The sequence below is a fragment of the Oncorhynchus nerka genome, linkage group LG4 (assembly GCF_034236695.1).
Source record: "Oncorhynchus nerka isolate Pitt River linkage group LG4, Oner_Uvic_2.0, whole genome shotgun sequence".
Lineage (NCBI taxonomy): Eukaryota > Metazoa > Chordata > Actinopteri > Salmoniformes > Salmonidae > Oncorhynchus > Oncorhynchus nerka.
The window spans coordinates 33,954,050-33,971,616 of NC_088399.1; the positions used below are offsets into that span (position 1 = coordinate 33,954,050).

Sequence of the window (17,567 nt, forward strand, 5' to 3'; positions counted from 1 at the left end):
TCTCTCTCTCTCGTGTCTCTCTCTCTCGTCTCGTCTCTCTCTCTCGTGTCTCTCTCGCTCTCTCGTGTCTCTCTCTCTCTCGTGTGTCTCTCTCTCTCTCGTGTGTCTCTCTCTCGTGTCTCTCTCTCTCTCTCTCTCTCTCAGTCTCGCTCTCTCGTGTGTCTCTCGCTCTCTCGTGTCTCTCCTCTGTCTCGCTCTCTCTCGTGTCTCTCTCTCTCTCGTGGTCTCTCTCGCTCTCGTGTCTCTCGCTCTCTCAGGTGTCTCTCGGTCTCTCGTGTGTCTCTCGCTCTGTGGTGTGTCTCTCGGTCTCTCGTGTCTCTCTCGGTCTCGTGTCTCTCGCTCTCTCGTGTCTCTCGCTCTCTCGCTCTCTCTCTCTCTCGTGTCTCTCTCTCGCCCGCTCTCTCTCGTGTGTCTCTCCCTCTCTCTCTCTCTCAGGTCTCGCGTGTCTCCTCTCGTGTGTCTCGCTCTCTCGTGGTCTCGCTCTCCTCTCTCGTCTCTCTCTCTCGTGTGTGTCTCTCTCTCTCTCGTGTGTCTCTCTCTCTCTCGCTGTCTCTCGCTCTCTCGTGTGTCTCTCGTCTCTCGTGTGTCTCGCTCTCTCTCGTGTGTCTCTCGCTCTCTCGCTGTCAGTCTCTCGCTGTCTCTTGATGTCTCTCGTGTCTCTCGCTCTCCTCGTGTGGGCTCTCTCTCGTGTGTCTCTCGCTCTCCGTGTGTCTCTCTCTCGTGTGTCTCTCGGCTCTCTCTCAGATTCTCTCTCTCTTGTGTCTCTCTCGCTCGCTCTCTCAGGTCTCTCCTCCTCGTGGTCTCTCGCTCTCAAAACTCTCTCTCGTGTCTCTCTCTCGCCTCTCGTGTCTCTCTCTCGCTCTCGCTCTCTCGTGTCTCGCTCTCTCGTGTCTCTCTCGCTCTCTCTCTCTGTCTCTCTCTCTCGTGTGTCTCCTCTCTCTCTCTCTCTCTCTCTCTCTCTCTCTCTCGTGTCTCTCTCTGGTCTCTCGCTTCTCTCTCTCTCGTGTCTCTCTCGTGTCTCTCTCTCGCTCTCTCGTCTCTCGGCTCTCTCGTGTCTCTCGCGCTCTCTCGTCGTGTCTCTCGCTCTCTCTCGTCTCTCTCGCCCCGCTCTCTCTGTCTCTCTCTCTCTCGTGTCTCTCTCTCTCTCTCGTGTCTCTCTCTCTCTCTCGTGTCTCTCTCTCTCTCTCTCGTGTCTCTCTCGTGGTCTCTCGCTCTCTCGTGGGTCTCGTCTCTCTCGTCCTCGTCTCTCGCTCTCTCGTGTGTCTCTCTCTCTCGTGTGTCTCGCGCTCTCTCTCTCTCGTGCTCTCGTGTGTCTCTCTCGCTCTCTCGTGTCTCTCTCGCCTCTCTCTCGCTCTCTCTCGCTCTCTCTCTCGGTGTCTCGCTCTCTCTCGTGTGTCTCTCTCTCTCTCTCGTGTGTCTCTCTCTCTCAGGTCTCTCTCTCTCGTGTGTCTCTCGCTCTCTCGCTCTCTCGGTGTCTCTCGCTCTCTCTCTCTCTCGTGTCTCTCGCTCTCTCGTGTCTCTCGCTCTCGTGTGTCTCTCTCTCTCGTGTGTCTCTCGCTCTCTCGTGTCTCTCTCTCTCTCTCGTGTCTCGCTCTCTCTCGTCTCGTGTGTCTCTCTGTCTCTCTCGTGTGTCTCTCTCTCTCCTCGTGTCTCTCGCTCTCTCTCTCTCCGTGTCTCTCGCTCTCTCGTCGTGTCTCTCGCTTCTCTCTCTCGTGTGTCTCTCGCTCTCTCTCTCTCGTGTCTCTCGCTCTCTCTCTCGTGTGTCTCGCTCTCTCTCGTGTCTCTCTCTCTCTCTCGTGTCTCTCTCTCTCTCTCGTGTGTCTCTCTCTCTCTCTCTCGTGTCTCTCTCTCTCTCTCTCTCGTGTGTCTCTCTCTCTCTCTCTCGTGTGTCTCTCTCTCTCTCTCGTGTGTCTCGCGCTCTCTCTCGTGTGTCTCGCTCTCTCTCTCGTGTCTCGCGCTCTCTCTCTCGTGTCTCTCTCTCTCTCTCGCGTGTCTCTCTCTCTCGTGTCTCGCTCTCTCTCGCGTGTCTCGCGCTCTCTCTCTGTCTCTCTCTGTCTCGTCTCTCTCTCTCCGTGTCTCGCTCTCTCTCTTGTGTGTCTCGCGCTCTCTCGTGTCTCGCTCTCTCTCTCTCGTGTCTCGCTCTCTCTCTCTCATCTCGTGTCTCGCGCTCTCTCTCTCGTGTCTCGCGCTCTCTGTCTCGTGTCTCTCTCTCTCTCGTGTGTCTCGTGTCTCTCTCTCTCTCTCGCGTGTCTCGCTCTCTCTCTCTCTCTCGCGTGTCTCGCGCTCTCTCTCTCTCGCGTGTCTCGCGCTCTCTCTCGTGTCTCTCTCTCTCTCGTGTCTCGCGCTCTCTCTCTCGCGTGTCTCGCTCTCTCTCTCGCGTGTCTCGCGCTCTCTCTCTCTCTCTCGCGTGTCTCGCGCTCTCTCTCTCTCGCGTGTCTCGCGCTCTCTCTCTCGCGTGTCTCGCGCTCTCTCTCTCTCGCGTGTCTCGCGCTCTCTCTCTCTCGCGTGTCTCTCTCTCTCTCGCGTGTCTCTCGCTCTCTCGCGTGTCTCGCTCTCTCTCGCGTGTCTCTTGCTCTGTCTCTCGCGTCTCTCGTGTCTCTCTCGCTGCTCTCTCTCTCTCTCGTGTCTCGCTCTCTCTCTCTCGTGTGTCTCGCTCTCTCTCTCTCGCGTGTCTCGCGCTCTCTCTCTCTCGCCGTGTCTCGCGCTCTCTCTCTCGCGCGTGTCTCGCGCTCTCTCTCTCTCGCGCGTGTCTCGCGCTCTCTCTCTCTCTCGCGTTCTCTCTCTCTCGCGTGTGTCTCGCGCTCTCATCTTGCGTTAATCATCTTGCGCGTGTCTCTCGCTCGCATCTTGCGTGTCTCTCTCGCTCTCTCTCATCTTGTGTGTGTGTGTCGCTCGCTCTCGCTCATCTTGTGTGTGTGTGTGTGTGTGTGTCGCTCGCTCTCGCTCATCTTGTGTGTGTCTCGCTGGCGCTCATCTTGTGTGTCTCGCTCATCTTGTGTGTCTCGCTCATCTTGTGTGTCTCGCTCATCTTGTGTGTCTCGCTCATCTTGTGTGTGTCTCGCTCATCTTGTGTGTGTCTCGCTCATCTTGTGTGTCTCGCTCTCTCGTGTGTCTCTCGCTCTCTCGTGTGTCTCTCGCTCTCTCGTGTGTCTCTCGCTCTCTCGTGTGTCTCTCGCTCTCTCGTGTGTCTCTCGCTCTCTCTCGGTGTCTCTCTCTCTCGTGTGTCTCTCGCTCTCTCGTGTGTCTCGCTCTCTCGTGTGTCTCGCTCTCTCGTGTGTCTCTCGCTCTCTCGTGTGTCTCTCGCTCTCTCGTGTCTCTCGCTCTCTCGTGTCTCTCGCTCTCTCGTGTGTCTCGGTCTGTCTCTCTCTGTCTCGTGTGTCTCTCGCTCTCTCAGGTGTCTCTCGCTCTCTCGTGTGTCTCTCGCTCTCTCGTGTCTCTCGGCTCTCTCGTGTGTCTCGGCTCTCGTGTGTCTCTCGCTCTCTCAGTCTCTCGCTCTCTCGTGTCTCTCGGCTCTCTCTCTCGCTCTCTCGTGTGTCTCCTCGTCTCTCTCGCCCCGCTCTCTCGTGTGTCTCGCTCTCTCGGTCTCTCTCGTGTCTCTCGTGTGTCTCTCGCTCTCTCGTGTCTCTCTCGCTCTCTCGTGTGTCTCTCGGCTCTCTCGTGTGTCTCTCGTGTCTCTCTCTCTCGTGTGTCTCGGCTCCTCTCGTAGGTCCGCTCTCTCGTGTGTCTCTCGCTCTCTCTGTGTCTCTGGCTCTCTGTGTCTCTCTCGGCTCTCTCGTAGTGTCTCGCTCTCTCTCGTGTCTCTCGCTCTCTCGTGCTCTCGCTCCTCGTGTGTCTCGCTCTCTCGTGTCTCTCGCTCGCTCGCGTGTCTCTCGCTCTCTCTCTCTCGCTCTCTCTCGTGTGTCTCTCTCTCTCTCTGTGTGGCTCTCTCTCTCTCGTGTGTCTGCTTCAAACTCGTGTGTCTCTGCCTCTCTCTCTCGGTGTCTCTCGCTCTCTCTCTCGTTGTCTCTCAGCTCTCTCTCTCGTGTGTCTCTCGGCTCTCTCTCTCTCGTGTGTCTCTCTCTCTCTCGTGTGTCTCTCTCTCTCTCGTGTCTCGCTAATCTCTCTCTCTCTCGTGTGTGTCTCTCTCTCTCTCTCTCGCGTGTCTCGCTCTCTCTCGCGTGTCTCGCGCTCTCTCTCTCTCTCTCTCGCGTGTCTCGCGCTCTCTCTCTCTCGCTCTCTCTCTCTCTCTCTCGCGCTGGTCTCTCGCTCTCTCTCGTGTGTGTCTCGCTCTCTCTCGTGTCTCTCTCTCTCTCTCTCGGTGTCTCTGCTCTCTCTCTCTCGTGTGGCTCTCTCTCGTGTGTCTCTCTCTCTCTCTCTCTCGTGTGTCTCTGCTCTCTCTCTCTCTGTGTCTCTCGCTCTCTCTCTCGTGTGTCTCTCTCTCTCTCGTGTGTCTCTCGCTCTCTCGCGTGTCTCGCTCTCTCTCTCTCGCGTGTCTCGCCCTCTCTCGCGTGTCTCGTGCTCTCTCTCTCTCTCTCTCTGCGTGTCTCGCGCTCTCGCGTGTCTCGCGTGTCTCGCGCTCTCTCGCGTCTCTCGTGTCTCGCGCTCTCTCTCTCTCGTGTCTCGCGCTCTCTCTCTCTCGGGTGTGTCGCTCTCTCGCTCTCTCTCTCGTGTCTCGCGCTCTCTCTGTCTCGCTCTCTCTCTCTCTCGCGTGTCTCGCGCTCTCTCTCTCTCGGTGTCTCGCTCTCTCTCTCTCGCGTGTCTCGCGCTCTCTCTCTCTCGCGTGTCTCGCTCTCTCTCTCTCTGTCTCGCTCTGTCTCGCTCTCTCTCTCTCTCGCGTGTCTCTCTCTCGTGTCTCGCTCTCTCGCGCTCTCTCTCTCTCTCGCGTGTCTCTCTCTCTCGTGTCTCTCTCTCTCTCGTGTCTCGCGGCTCTCATCTTGTCTCGCTCTCTTGCGTGTCTCTTCTTGCGCGTGTCTCTCGCTCGCATCTTGCGTGTCTCTCTCGCTCTCTCTCATCTTGTGTGTGTGTGTCGCTCGCTCTCGCTCATCTTGTGTGTGTGTGTGTGTGTGTCGCTCGCTCTCGCTCATCTTGTGTGTGTCTCGCTGGCGCTCATCTTGTGTGTGTCGCTCTCGCTCATCTTGTGTGTCTCGCTCATCTTGTGTGTCTCGCTCATCTTGTGTGTCTCGCTCATCTTGTGTGTCTCGCTCATCTTGTGTGTCTCGCTCATCTTGTGTGTGTCTCGCTCATCTTGTGTGTGTCTCGCTCATCTTGTGTGTCTCGCTCTCTCGTGTGTCTCTCGTGTGTCTCTCGCTCTCTCGTGTGTCTCTCGTGTGTCTCTCGCTCTCTCGTGTGTCTCTCGCTCTCTCGTGTGTCTCTCGCTCTCTCGTGTGTCTCTCGCTCTCTCGTGTGTCTCTCGCTCTCTCGCGTGTCTCTCGCTCTCTCGTGTCTCGTCGCTCTCTCGTGTGTCTCTCGTGTGTCTCTCGCTCTCTCGTGTGTCTCTCGCTCTCTCGTGTGTCTCTCGCTCTCTCGTGTGTCTCGTGTGTCTCTCTCTCTCTCGTGTGTCTCTCGCTCTCTCGTGTGTCTCTCGCTCTCTCGTGTGTCTCGCTCTCTCGTGTGTCTCTCGCTCTCTCGTGTGTCTCTCGCTCTCTCGTGTGTCTCTCTCTCTCTCGTGTGTCTCTCTCGCTCTCTCTCTCTCGTGTCTCTCTCGTGTCTCTCGCTCTCTCTCGTGTCTCTCGCTCTCTCGTGTGTCTCTCGCTCTCTCGTGTGTCTCGCTCTCTCTCGTGTGTCTCTCGCTCTCTCGTGTGTCTCTCGCTCTCTCGTGTGTCTCTCGCTCTCTCGTGTGTCTCTCGCTCTCTCGTGTGTCTCTCGCTCTCTCGTGTGTCTCTCGCTCTCTCTCGTGTGTCTCTCGCTCTCTCGTGTGTCTCTCGTCTCTCTCTCTCTCTCTCTCGTGTCTCTCTCGCTCTCTCTCTCTCTCGTGTCTCTCGCTCTCTCTCTCTCTCGCTCTCTCGTGTGTCTCGCTCTCTCTCTCTCGTGTCTCTCGCTCTCTCTCTCTCGTGTCTCTCGCTCTCTCTCTCGTGTGTCTCGCTCTCTCTCTCTCGTGTGTCTCTCGCTCTCTCTCTCGTGTGTCTCTCGCTCTCTCTCTCGTGTGTCTCTCGCTCTCTCTCTCTCGTGTGTCTCTCGCTCTCTCTCTCGTGTGTCTCTCGCTCTCTCTCTCTCGTGTGTCTCTCGCTCTCTCTCTCGTGTGTCTCTCGCTCTCTCTCTCGTGTGTCTCTCGCTCTCTCTCTCGTGTGTCTCTCGCTCTCTCTCTCTCGTCTCTCGTGTGTCTCTCGCTCTCTCTCTCTCGTGTGTCTCTCGCTCTCTCTCTCTCGTGTGTCTCTCGCTCTCTCTCTCTCGTGTGTCTCTCGCTCTCTCTCTCTCTCGCTGTGTCTGTGTCTCTCTCTCGCGTGTCTCGCGCTCTCTCTCTCGCGTGTCTCGCGCTCTCGCGTGTCTCGCGTCTCTCTCTCTCTCGCGCGTCTCTCTTCGCTTCTCTCTCTCTCTCTTGTCTCGCTCTCTCTCTCTCTCGCGTGTCTCGCTCTCTCTCTCTCGCGTGTCTCGCGCTCTCTCTCTCTCTCGCGCGTGTCTCGCGCTCTCTCTCTCTCGCGTGTCTCGCGCTCTCTCTCTCTCTCGTGTCTCGCGCTCTCTCTCTCTCGCGCGTGTCTCGCGCTCTCTCTCTCGCGCGCGTGTCTCGCTCTCTCTCTCGCGTGTCTCGCGCTCTCTCTCTCTCGCGTGTCTCGCGCTCTCTCTCTCTCGTGTCTCGCTCTCTCTCTCGCGCGTGTCTCGCGCTCTCTCTCTCTCGCGTGTCTCGCGCTCTCCTCTCTCTCGCGTGTCTCGCGCTCTCTCTCTCTCTCTCGCGCTCTCTCTCTCTCTCGCGTGTCTCGCTCTCTCTCTCTCGCGTGTCTCTCTCTCTCGTGTCTCGCGCTCTCTCTCGTCGTCTCTCTCTCTCTCGCGTGTCTCTCTCTCGTGTGTCTCTCTCTCTCTCGCGTGTCTCGCGCTCTCATCTTGCGTGTCTCATCTTGCGCGTGTCTCTCGCTCGCATCTTGCGCGTCTCTCTCGCTCTCTCTCATCTTGTGTGTGTGTCGCTCGCTCTCGCTCATCTTGTGTGTGTGTGTGTGTCGCTCGCTCTCGCTCATCTTGTGTGTGTCTCGCTGGCGCTCATCTTGTGTGTGTCGCTCTCGCTCATCTTGTGTGTCTCGCTCATCTTGTGTGTCTCGCTCATCTTGTGTGTCTCGCTCATCTTGTGTGTCTCGCTCATCTTGTGTGTGTCTCGCTCATCTTGTGTGTGTCTCGCTCATCTTGTGTGTGTCTCGCTCATCTTGTGTGTCTCGCTCATCTTGTGTGTCTCGCTCTCTCGTGTGTCTCGCTCTCTCGTGTGTCTCTCGCTCTCTCGTGTCTCTCGCTCTCTCGTGTGTCTCTCTCTCTCTCGTGTCTCTCGCTCTCTCATGTGTCTCTCGCTCTCTCGTGTGTCTCTCGCTCTCTCGTGTGTCTCTCGCTCTCTCGTGTGTCTCTCGCTCTCTCGTGTGTCTCTCGCTCTCTCGTGTGTCTCTCGTGTGTCTCTCGCTCTCTCTCGTGTCTCTCTCTCGCCCGCTCTCTCTCGTGTCTCTCTCTCGTGTCTCGCTCTCTCTCGTGTGTCTCGCTCTCTCTCGTGTGTCTCGCTCTCTCTCGTGTGTCTCGCTCTCTCTCGTGTCTCTCGCTCTCTCTCGTGTGTCTCTCGCTCTCTCGTGTCTCTCGCTCTCTCGTGTGTCTCTCGCTCTCTCGTGTGTCTCTCGCTCTCTCGTGTGTCTCTCTCTCGTGTGTCTCTCGCTCTCTCGTGTGTCTCTCAGGTGGCGCTCTCGTGTCTCTCTCGTGTCGCTCTCTCTCTCAGGTCTCTCTCGCTCTCGTGTCTCTCTCGTGTCTCTCTCTCGTGGTCTCTCGCTCTCTCTCTCGCTCTCTCTCGTGTGTCTCTCGCTCTCTCGTGTGTCTCTCGCTCTCTCGTGTGTCTCTCTCTCTCTCGTGTCTCTCGGTCTCTCGTGTCTCTCGCTCTCTCGTGTCTCGCTCTCTCGTGTCTCTCGCTCTCTCGTGGTCTCTCTCGTCTCTCGTGTGTCTCGCTCTCTCGTGTGTCTCTCGCTCTCTCGTGTCTCTCGCTCCTCTCGTGTGTCTCTCGCTCTCTCGTGTGTCTCTCGCTCTCTCGTGTGTCTCTCTCTCTCTCGTGTGTCTCTCTCTCTCTCGTGTCTCTCGCTCTCTCTCTCGTGTGTCTCTCTCTCTCTCTCTCGTGTGTCTCTCGCTCTCTCTCTCTCTCTCTCGTGTCTCTCGCTCTCTCGTGTGTCTCTCGCTCTCTCTCTCGTGTGTCTCTCGATCTCTCTCTCGTGTGTCTCTCTCGATCTCTCTCTCGTGTGTCTCTCTCGATCTCTCTCTCGTGTGTCTCTCGCTCTCTCTCTCTCGTGTGTCTCTCGCTCTCTCTCTCTCGTGTGTCTCTCTCTCTCTCGTGTGTCTCTCGCTCTCTCTCTCTCGCTCTCTCGTGTGTCTCTCGCTCTCTCTCTCTCGTGTGTCTCGCGCTCTCTCTCTCTCTCTCTCGCGTGTCTCGCGCTCTCTCTCTCGCGTGTCTCGCGCTCTCTCTCTCGCGTGTCTCGCGCTCTCTCTCTCGCGTGTCTCGCGCTCTCTCTCTCTCTCTCTCGTGTGTCTCTCTCTCTCGCGTGTCTCGCGCTCTCTCTCATCTTGCGTGTCTCATCTTGCGCGTGTCTCTCGCTCGCATCTTGCGCGTCTCTCTCGCTCTCTCTCTTGTGTGTGTGTCTCGCTCACTCTCGCTCATCTTGTGTGTGTGTGTGTGTGTGTGTCGCTCGCTCTCGCTCATCTTGTGTGTGTGTGTGTGTGTGTGTGTGTCGCTCGCTCTCGCTCATCTTGTGTGTGTCTCGCTGGCGCTCATCTTGTGTGTGTCGCTCTCGCTCATCTTGTGTGTCTCGCTCATCTTGTGTGTGTCTCGCTCATCTTGTGTGTGTCTCGCTCATCTTGTGTGTGTCTCGCTCATCTTGTGTGTCTCGCTCATCTTGTGTGTGTCTCTGTGATGTTGACTACTGCAGCACACCCAGTGTGTTTGATGTCCTATAGCCCTGTGCATCTCTAAATTGTATTTTGACTAAATGCATTATGGCCAAATCACCCTGCTTTCATTTACAGTGCAGAATATGCTTTTAGGGTGTTTATACAAAGGCAACATCCTAAACTCAGTCAGCTAGTTTGTACTCAGACAGAGTCTCATGTTGGAAAAGGATACATAGTGCCCAGATGCATTGGAAATTATATAGTAGTACCTGGATCTTTCATGGTGTTTAGCCGATACAGTATATATTGCTAAATCCATTTTTCACACCAATAATAAGTTAAGACCTCTAAGACACTGGGTAAAGTGAGCGAGCTGAATCATGTAGTTTTCTGCCTATAGGTGAGGATGTTGATGTGTTTGGTACCTGGAGGACTGACTGAGTCGGTCTCTCCTCTCCCAGGTGATCATTCTTATAGGTAACAAAGCAGACCTGGAAGCCCAGAGGGACGTGACGTATGAGGAGGCCAAGCAGTTTGCTGAGGAGAACGGTGAGTCGGAAACACCCTCCGACTCCATGAGACTGAGAAGGATTGAGAGAGATGGAAGATGAGTAAAACTCAATCTCTCTCTATCCCTCCCTATGGAATTGACTGTGCGATAATGCCTCCACACTCTCATTTGAGTTGCGATTCAACCTGATTGTGAATTTCAACAACGCAGCTTTTTTAGGCAATATTACAGCGTTCAAGGTAAACACTGCAGATTCCGGCTCAATATTACAGCGTTCAAGGTAAACACTGCAGATTCCTGCTCAATATTACAGCGTTCAAGGTAAACACTGCAGATTCCGGCTCAATATTACAGCGTTCAAGGTAAACACTGCAGATTCCTGCTCAATATTACAGCGTTCAAGGTAAACACTGCAGATTCCTGCTCAATATTACAGCGTTCAAGGTAAACACTGCAGATTCCTGCTCAATATTACAGCGTTCAAGGTAAACACTGCAGATTCCGGCTCAATATTACAGCGTTCAAGGTAAACACTGCAGATTCCTGCTCAATATTACAGCGTTCAAGGTAAACACTGCAGATTCCTGCTCAATATTACAGCGTTCAAGGTAAACACTGCAGATTCCTGCTCAATATTACAGCGTTCAAGGTAAACACTGCAGATTCCTGCTCAATATTACAGCAGATTCCTGCTCAATATTACAGGTAAACACTGCAGATTCCTGCTCAATATTACAGCGTTCAAGGTAAACACTGCAGATTCCTGCTCAATATTACAGCGTTCAAGGTAAACACTGCAGATTCCTGCTCAATATTACAGCGTTCAAGGTAAACACTGCAGATTCCTGCTCAATATTACAGCGTTCAAGGTAAACACTGCAGATTCCTGCTCAATATTACAGCGTTCAAGGTAAACACTGCAGATTCCTGCTCAATATTACAGCGTTCAAGGTAAACACTGCAGATTCCGGCTCAATATTACAGCGTTCAAGGTAAACACTGCAGATTCCTGCTCAATATTACAGCGTTCAAGGTAAACACTGCAGATTCCGGCTCAATTAGAAAAGACCTTTAAATGTGAATTGCGCTGTAATGCGGCCCTACCACGGATCAAACAGAATGCTGATTGGTGATTGGAAGGAGAGCAAGAGGGGCGTGGGGAAGAACAGACTCCTCCAGATATGGAGGGATGAAAAATAGCAATTCGTCTCTGATAGAGGGAGGAGGAGAGGTGAAAGAGGAGGAAATGGCAAAATGTGCAAAAGACATGAGGACATTCATAGGAGAGCGATGAGTGAGCAGGGTGGTTGGGGAACTGCAGTAGTCTGACTCCATTCCTTCTTACAGGTCTCTTATTCCTGGAAGCCAGCGCCAAAACGTAAGTTAACTGACCTCTGTACGTTCTGCCTGCTTTTACCTTCCATTTTCAATGTGCTGAAATGCCCCGCCGTGTGACTGACTGTGTTCCTAACCGTGTGACTGACTGACTGTGTTCCTAACCGTGTGACTGACTGACTGTGTTCCTAACCGTGTGACTGACTGACTGTGTTCCTAACCGTGTGACTGACTGACTGTGTTCCTAACCGTGTGACTGACTGACTGTGTTCCTAACCGTGTGACTGACTGACTGTGTTCCTAACCGTGTGACTGACTGACTGTGTTCCTAACCGTGTGACTGACTGACTGTGTTCCTAACCGTGTGACTGACTGTGTTCCTACCCGTGTGACTGACTGTGTTCCTACCCGTGTGACTGACTGACTGTGTTCCTAACCGTGTGACTGACTGACTGTGTTCCTAACCGTGTGACTGACTGACTGTGTTCCTAACCGTGTGACTGACTGGGTGTCCTCTCCCCAGGGGTGAGAACGTGGAGGATGCCTTTCTGGAGGCGGCTAAGAAGATCTACCAGAACATCCAGGACGGCAGTCTGGACCTGAACGCTGCAGAGTCTGGTGTCCAACACAAGCCCTCTGCCCCCCAGGGAGGCCCACTATCCAACGAACCACAGCCCCAGAGGGAAGGCTGCGGCTGCTAATGACCAACGCCTCTCTCTGTGTCCTTCTCCACCCCCCCTCTTTCCTCATCCTCCCCTCCCCACTCCACTGGGACTGCATGAGGGTGGGGCACGGATGGAGGGAGGGAACAAGGGATGGGTTGGCTGGGTTGTGTAGTAGTGTACGTCCCTCTGCCTCCCTCGTTATTCTCATTCCTCTTCTTTTCCGGTCTGTGCATCCTCCTCCACCTTTTCACATGGTCATCGTCTTCACGTCTTTCTCTTCCTCCTCCTCTGCATCATTCAGTCCAGTTCATCTGCCATGGGATTCCAGTTCCATGTATAAATACATGGTTTACTGACACAGATTGGTAAACCTGAAGAAATACTTTTTTTAACGTTTCCTTTTATAGCTTCTACTATATTATCAATCAAGTCTCATTTAGCACATCTGAAACCAACCAAGCCTGTATAGTCTAACCTCCACTGACATTGAGTTATCTAGACACTCTCTCCGCATCTCTCCCCCTGCATCACTCCTGCATGGTTTAATGATCTAGGACTATTTTAATTGAACTGAAATGTGTATGAGTAAAATATTTCCCTCGATGGCTTGGTCTCTTCCGGGGGAGGAGATGGTTAGTGAAAGAAATGTAATGTATGACGCGGCCCGATCAGTAGCGGGTTGTGTATGTATGTTTGTGTGTGCGTGGTCCAGTTGTTGAACCTGGTCTAGAACAGGTATCCACTGTCTCTACCCAAAGCTTTCCCCCCTGGTCCTTATGGTAAAGCTCTGATACTAGGCAGAGATGGAATCCCTCTAATGGTGTTCTACAGTACACCTCAGAGTGGCAACACTAGTGTAGTAGAGAGAAACTTTAAAGCCCAAGAGACCTGGAATTCCCCTGAAACGCCTCGACCTACTTGTCTTTCTCCCTATATGACGTCACAGGAAAGGCTCTGGGTGTTTTCCTGCCACTACAGTGTCTGTGTGCAGGGATTTCTTTAACTAAGTTAATGACACTTAAGAAAACACAACACGTTTTCCTTTATGGGGAAGGATTCCTTCAGATCATCAGTTTCATTGCACCAACTTCCTCCTCTTCCCCCCCAGACCATATCAATAGAATCTGTCTGTCCTTACCAGCATTTTCTTTGTCGTTTGTTGCCTTATGGTTAATATTATTACTGTTTAATCTTTTCTTTGCTGCGCTACATACTGCTGTCAAATAAACAAACTGTTTTACAATATGGTGATATTTTTGTGTAAAACATGGTAACTGGTGTAACACAGGGGTGCTGGTGAAAAAAGGTAGATGTTGCCCCTTAAATCCAGAGCTAGGATTTAAAAAAAAGTCAAATTGGGGCTGTTTTATATTTGTTCTGTTTCTTACATGTACAAGTGTGAAATGGAAATGTTATTTTGTTGTATATCCCACTACTCCTGAGACACCCTCAGAGTGGTGTCACAGCCAGGGATCCTGGAGCAATTAGGGTTGAGTGCCTTGCTCAAAGACAGAATGATAGATTTATTTTCAACTAGTCGATCAGGGATTTGAACTAGCAGCCTTTCGGTTACTGGCCCAACGCTCTAACCACTAGGCTACCTGCTGCGATCAGCTTACCCTATTCCATCTTAACCCTACACCTGTGGTCCCTCACCCCAGCCCACTCTCCTCACAGGCTTGTATAGTAACACCAAGCAACATGCCCCACATGGAAATAGTTATTCGGAATTTTTTCAAGCTCAATTTCTGTAGGTGACCATGCTATTTGGAGGATTGGTCAACCCAGAGATTGAAGATACACACATCTCGGCATGTTTATTTCATGCTTGGGAATTCTGTAACGTTAGCCAGTGATGGCAGACTAAAAGCATAGCTGATGTTTTGGAGCTGTCAAATCAGTGAGCAGGTGCCCTTGATCGTTGTCATGACGCCACACCCATCCAAATTCATAACGAGAGTGTTGGCTATAAATAATCACTCAAATTAGGATTAATTTCAATCAGCCAAATCAAGGTGTAGATTACTTCTCACATTCCAATGTATGAACTTCTAAACAAGCATCTGTGTAGCCAATGGCAATGCCCGCTTTATGTATAATGCCCAGAGCCACTTGTGGATTTGACAGCTCTAATGCAGTTAAACCTCCACACTGCCAAAACAACCGCTATGTGGATTCGATTGAATTGAGCCCATAGTTTCTATGAATAAATGTTTGGACAGACTCCCTCTACTCAATAGTGCTACTTGGTGGTTCCATCGTTTTGTTTCTTCACTCTTCATCCTCTGTCTCTGAGTGGAAGTATTCAAACTAGTGCTTTGTCGATTCAACTCAACTCTTGCTTGTAGGAGGTGGAGTGGAGAATGTCACTGTTTTTGAGTTAGGTTTTTTCTCTCCATGTAATGTTTAATGAAATTGGATAAAACTATGACCAAAGTATGGAAAAATTGCTTCTACGTTGATAGTGGTCCCCTCCCCAATGTCGGTGGGATTATTAAGGGGATAGGGTACCATCACCCTAACTCATTTTAATATACCAATGGTAACATGATGCATTGCTGTCTTAATTTTGGGGCGTGGGAATGTCTAGAGATGGGTCCTCCTACGTTCTAAAACGTACATGTATACATTTTGAAGGAGCTGTGTTAACATTTAAATGCATTCTTGCGTGTATTTGATTTCATTGACAAAATACTCTAGACAGAAAATACATTATACATAACCTGTTGTACTGCTTGTCATTCTTGTCACATTGTGCACGTAAACATGTAAGTAGAGTAAGAACAGATTCAATTGATGGGTTTCAAGTAGCAAAATTGCACCGAAGTTACAGGGAGAAAATATGTATTTACAAAGGAAAGCAAAATAAGTCTAAAATTGAGGTGGCTCGGACACAAAAAAATCAAAGTAGTGGCATGATTTTTATGGAGGGGGGGGGGGGGAATAAAAAATACATGAACAGTACCATGAAGTAAAGGCAGCTTCAGGTTGATTTTGTCCTCAGGCATTGCAGTCAGTCAGGGCAAGGGTGTGGGGAACAGCACAAACTAATACTGAAAAGAAATGCATTATTTAAACGACAAGTAGAATATCTTAGTCACCCCTGACTACACAGTGGCATTTCATTGGTTTGATAAGAAATAACTGTCCTAATAACAAATGGTCAGTTTCTCACTGTATATCTGGTTATGCATCCTCCATACATTAAAACATGATGTCCATCCAACTACAGAAGGCTTTTGTGAGGTTTGTAAGTGGTGTGTGTTGAATGTAATAAAATGGTCAGTCGAGGACAAGATGGAAACAACATTCAAATCCATCAGAGCTAAGTTGGAGTTCCCTGGTCCCTCTCCAGTAGTGTTCAGTCATATGCCTGCCTGAAGGAGAAACATTACAATTTTCCTCATCCACATAAGTATTTATAAGGCCATATTGCGCTGTTTTAGTTTATCAATGTAATTCCCAAAGCCAGTGTTTTTTAAGGCACTCTATTCAGATCTTGTGCACATAAACAAAATGTTCCCAGGTAGTCTTCCTGCTCACTTTGCTTCTTCCCTCTGGCACAGTGCTGCATTACTGCTACTAGCATCCATTCAAACTCAATACTGACAGTCACATCTTCACCATTCATATCACACCACAGAGATCTGCCATGAAGGGTGATGCCGCAAGCTGAGGGGAAAACGGTAAATGAGGTGGAGAGACAATGTGCACTTCCAGACACTCCCCATTATTTCTGAATGGAAACAAGACGTTTGGCTGTTTGTCTCCACAGAGCTGGAAGGCATCCTCAGCCATTTAAGGCTTTAAGTTTGTGGCACATTCGCAACTCTGCCAGGAAAGGAAAGAATGTGATATGCTTTTTGTCTCTTGTGTCATAAAAAAAGACATGATAGACATAGAAAATGATTGATGAAAAGGTGACGTGATGCAGAATTGGGCCCAGGCCTCTCTGGTTAAGGCTTTCAGACAAAACACATGAGGAAAAACTCAAACATCTGAATAAGGATCCTTTGATTCTGAGCATGGTAACCACAGTCTAGTGTTTGAAGTGTCCTCCGACATCCTGTAAGGCTGCATAACATCTATTTCTCCGAAGTGTGCATTATGCTCAAACTGTCCAGGGGCACTGCAGCATGCCCTGCGCTCCACCTCAACGTGAGTTCAGCATGACCACAGTGTAGGAGACACGACTATGGAACATTACATGCAGTGAGAGAGAAGGGGGAGGTTCATTAAAGTTCTGCTTTTTCTTTCAGTCAGTGTGGCCTCTCCGCTACCTCTGAACGATGTCACTGATCTCTTTGACAGACAAGAGCAGCTTGCTGAAGTCCTGCTGTGCTCCGCTGGTGCCCCCAGTGGCAGCAGGGCAGATCTGCAGCTCACGCAGGCTACTCTCCAGTTTGTTGATGGCCTCGCGGAAGGCAAACTTGTTCCTCATCTGCTGGATGGACTCCACGTAGCTCACGCAGTACTTGGACAGGTTCTTGCCCGCCTCCAGCACGGCACTGTGGCTGCCAGTCTGCTCAGAGTTGCGGCCGATGGCGGCACGCAGCAGCTCCGTGCCCTCCAGGACCATCTCCCTGGTGATGGCAGAGTTGGGCTGGCGCTCTGGGGGCGCACGAGTCTTCCTCAGGGAGCGGCGGGTGTTCATGAGGGGGATGAAGGCTGTGGGAGAGGTCTGGTCTCCTGGGGAGGTGAGGGAGGAGAAGCCCAGGGGGCTGGAGGTGGAGCCAGACACTGAGGAAGAGGAGGTCTTTGACGGCTGTGGTTTAGAGGAGGTGCTGAGGCTGAGTTTCTTGTGGCCCTCCAGGAGAGAGCGAGCTTGGTCACTGGGGCTGGATGGGTTGTGGGAGTCTGAGGCCTTGGCTTTGGTGTCTGTGGGAGAGGGGAGCTCCTGAGTGGGGCTGCGGGAGATCTTGCCTGACTTGGCACTGGAGGGCGGGGGTGGAGGGGGAGCAGGCTTGGGCTTCTGAAACTTGCCTCTCTCCCTGGGACCGGAGGAGTCCAGGTTGTGTTTGTGGCGGCGGGCCCTGCACTCGTCCCCAGCTGCCCCCAGAGTGGGAAACACGTTGGGCTTGAGCAGCTCGGCCTGCAGGGCACTGGTCTTGGAGCTGTCTACCCCCTGCCCTGGAAGCCTCCTACTAAGCTTGGGTGTCAGGGGGCTGGACTCCGCGTCCTTAAACACCTCATCTGATGGATCCTCTGTCTTCTTGGGCAGGCGGGGTGGGGGGGTGAGGGTGCCCATGCGAGGGATGCTGATCTCTGGCTTCTCGTTGGCCCTCTTGCGGGGCAGGGCGGGCTTCCCCCCGAAGGTGCCCGAGTCAAAATGGCCTTTGTGCAGGTCGCGGGGCAACGTGACTGACTTCCACTCAGAGCGATCCGAGCCTGGGGACATGCTGGAGGCCGAGGAGGAGCGCAGGAAACGTTTCGAGTTAGATACTATATCCTCCTCGCTGGGTGGAGTGGTGGCAGTCTTACCACTTACACTGGGCACCACCGGCGTACACTTCTTCCTGGCATGATGAGGGGGGAACAAGGGGCCCGGGTAGGTGGGCGCCCCATTGGTAATACCCCCTGCCCCATTGTTGTTAGCACTCAGAACCTTGTTGGGATCGTTGGTATGTGTATCACTGAAGTTGCCGTTGTTAAAGTCGTCTCGGTGGTCAGGCGCCAGCCCCCGTCTCTCCGGGTGTCCGTCCATCTCCCTGAAAGAGCTGCTGCGTTTGGGCGGGGCAGGCGCCGTCTTCTTCTTCTTCTTGATGAGGTTGAAGAGGCTGTTGCGGGACTTGTCCTTGTCTTTGGGCAGCAGGCGGTCATCCTCGTTCAGGTTGCTGTCCAGGAACGGACGCTCTTTTCTGGGGAGCATGGGGGACACGGCCACCTCCGGCTCCAAGGCGTCTGGGTGAACACACAGACATGCATATCATCAGTTGTTTGAACACTCAATAAATTGTCCCAAAGCTCTTTTGACATCTGTTAAATATGGGTTAAAAATACTTAAGGGTACATTGAGAAGAGGGGTG

The 17,567-nt window shown here is 52.4% G+C and overlaps 2 protein-coding genes across 3 annotated transcripts in view; one reads left to right on the forward strand and one right to left on the reverse strand.

Moving 5' to 3' along the window:
• Positions 1 to 14,269, forward strand: part of LOC115121536 (ras-related protein Rab-14) — a 61,072-nt gene extending 46,803 nt beyond the window's left edge. The window contains exons 6-8 of the mRNA XM_065017468.1: positions 9,492 to 9,579; positions 10,889 to 10,919; positions 11,400 to 14,269. Coding sequence (XP_064873540.1) covers positions 9,492 to 9,579; positions 10,889 to 10,919; positions 11,400 to 11,577 — 297 coding nt within the window. The 3' untranslated portion in view covers positions 11,578 to 14,269. The remainder of the gene's footprint in view (positions 1 to 9,491; positions 9,580 to 10,888; positions 10,920 to 11,399) is intronic.
• Positions 14,270 to 14,443: 174 nt separating this feature from the next.
• The window catches only part of LOC115122653 (tyrosine-protein kinase ABL1-like), a 78,158-nt gene continuing 75,034 nt past the window's right edge, over positions 14,444 to 17,567 (reverse strand). For both annotated transcript variants that reach the window (XM_029651888.2, XM_029651895.2), the window contains exon 11: positions 14,444 to 17,442. In XM_029651888.2, coding sequence (XP_029507748.1) covers positions 15,818 to 17,442 — 1,625 coding nt within the window. In that variant the 3' untranslated portion in view covers positions 14,444 to 15,817. The remainder of the gene's footprint in view (positions 17,443 to 17,567) is intronic.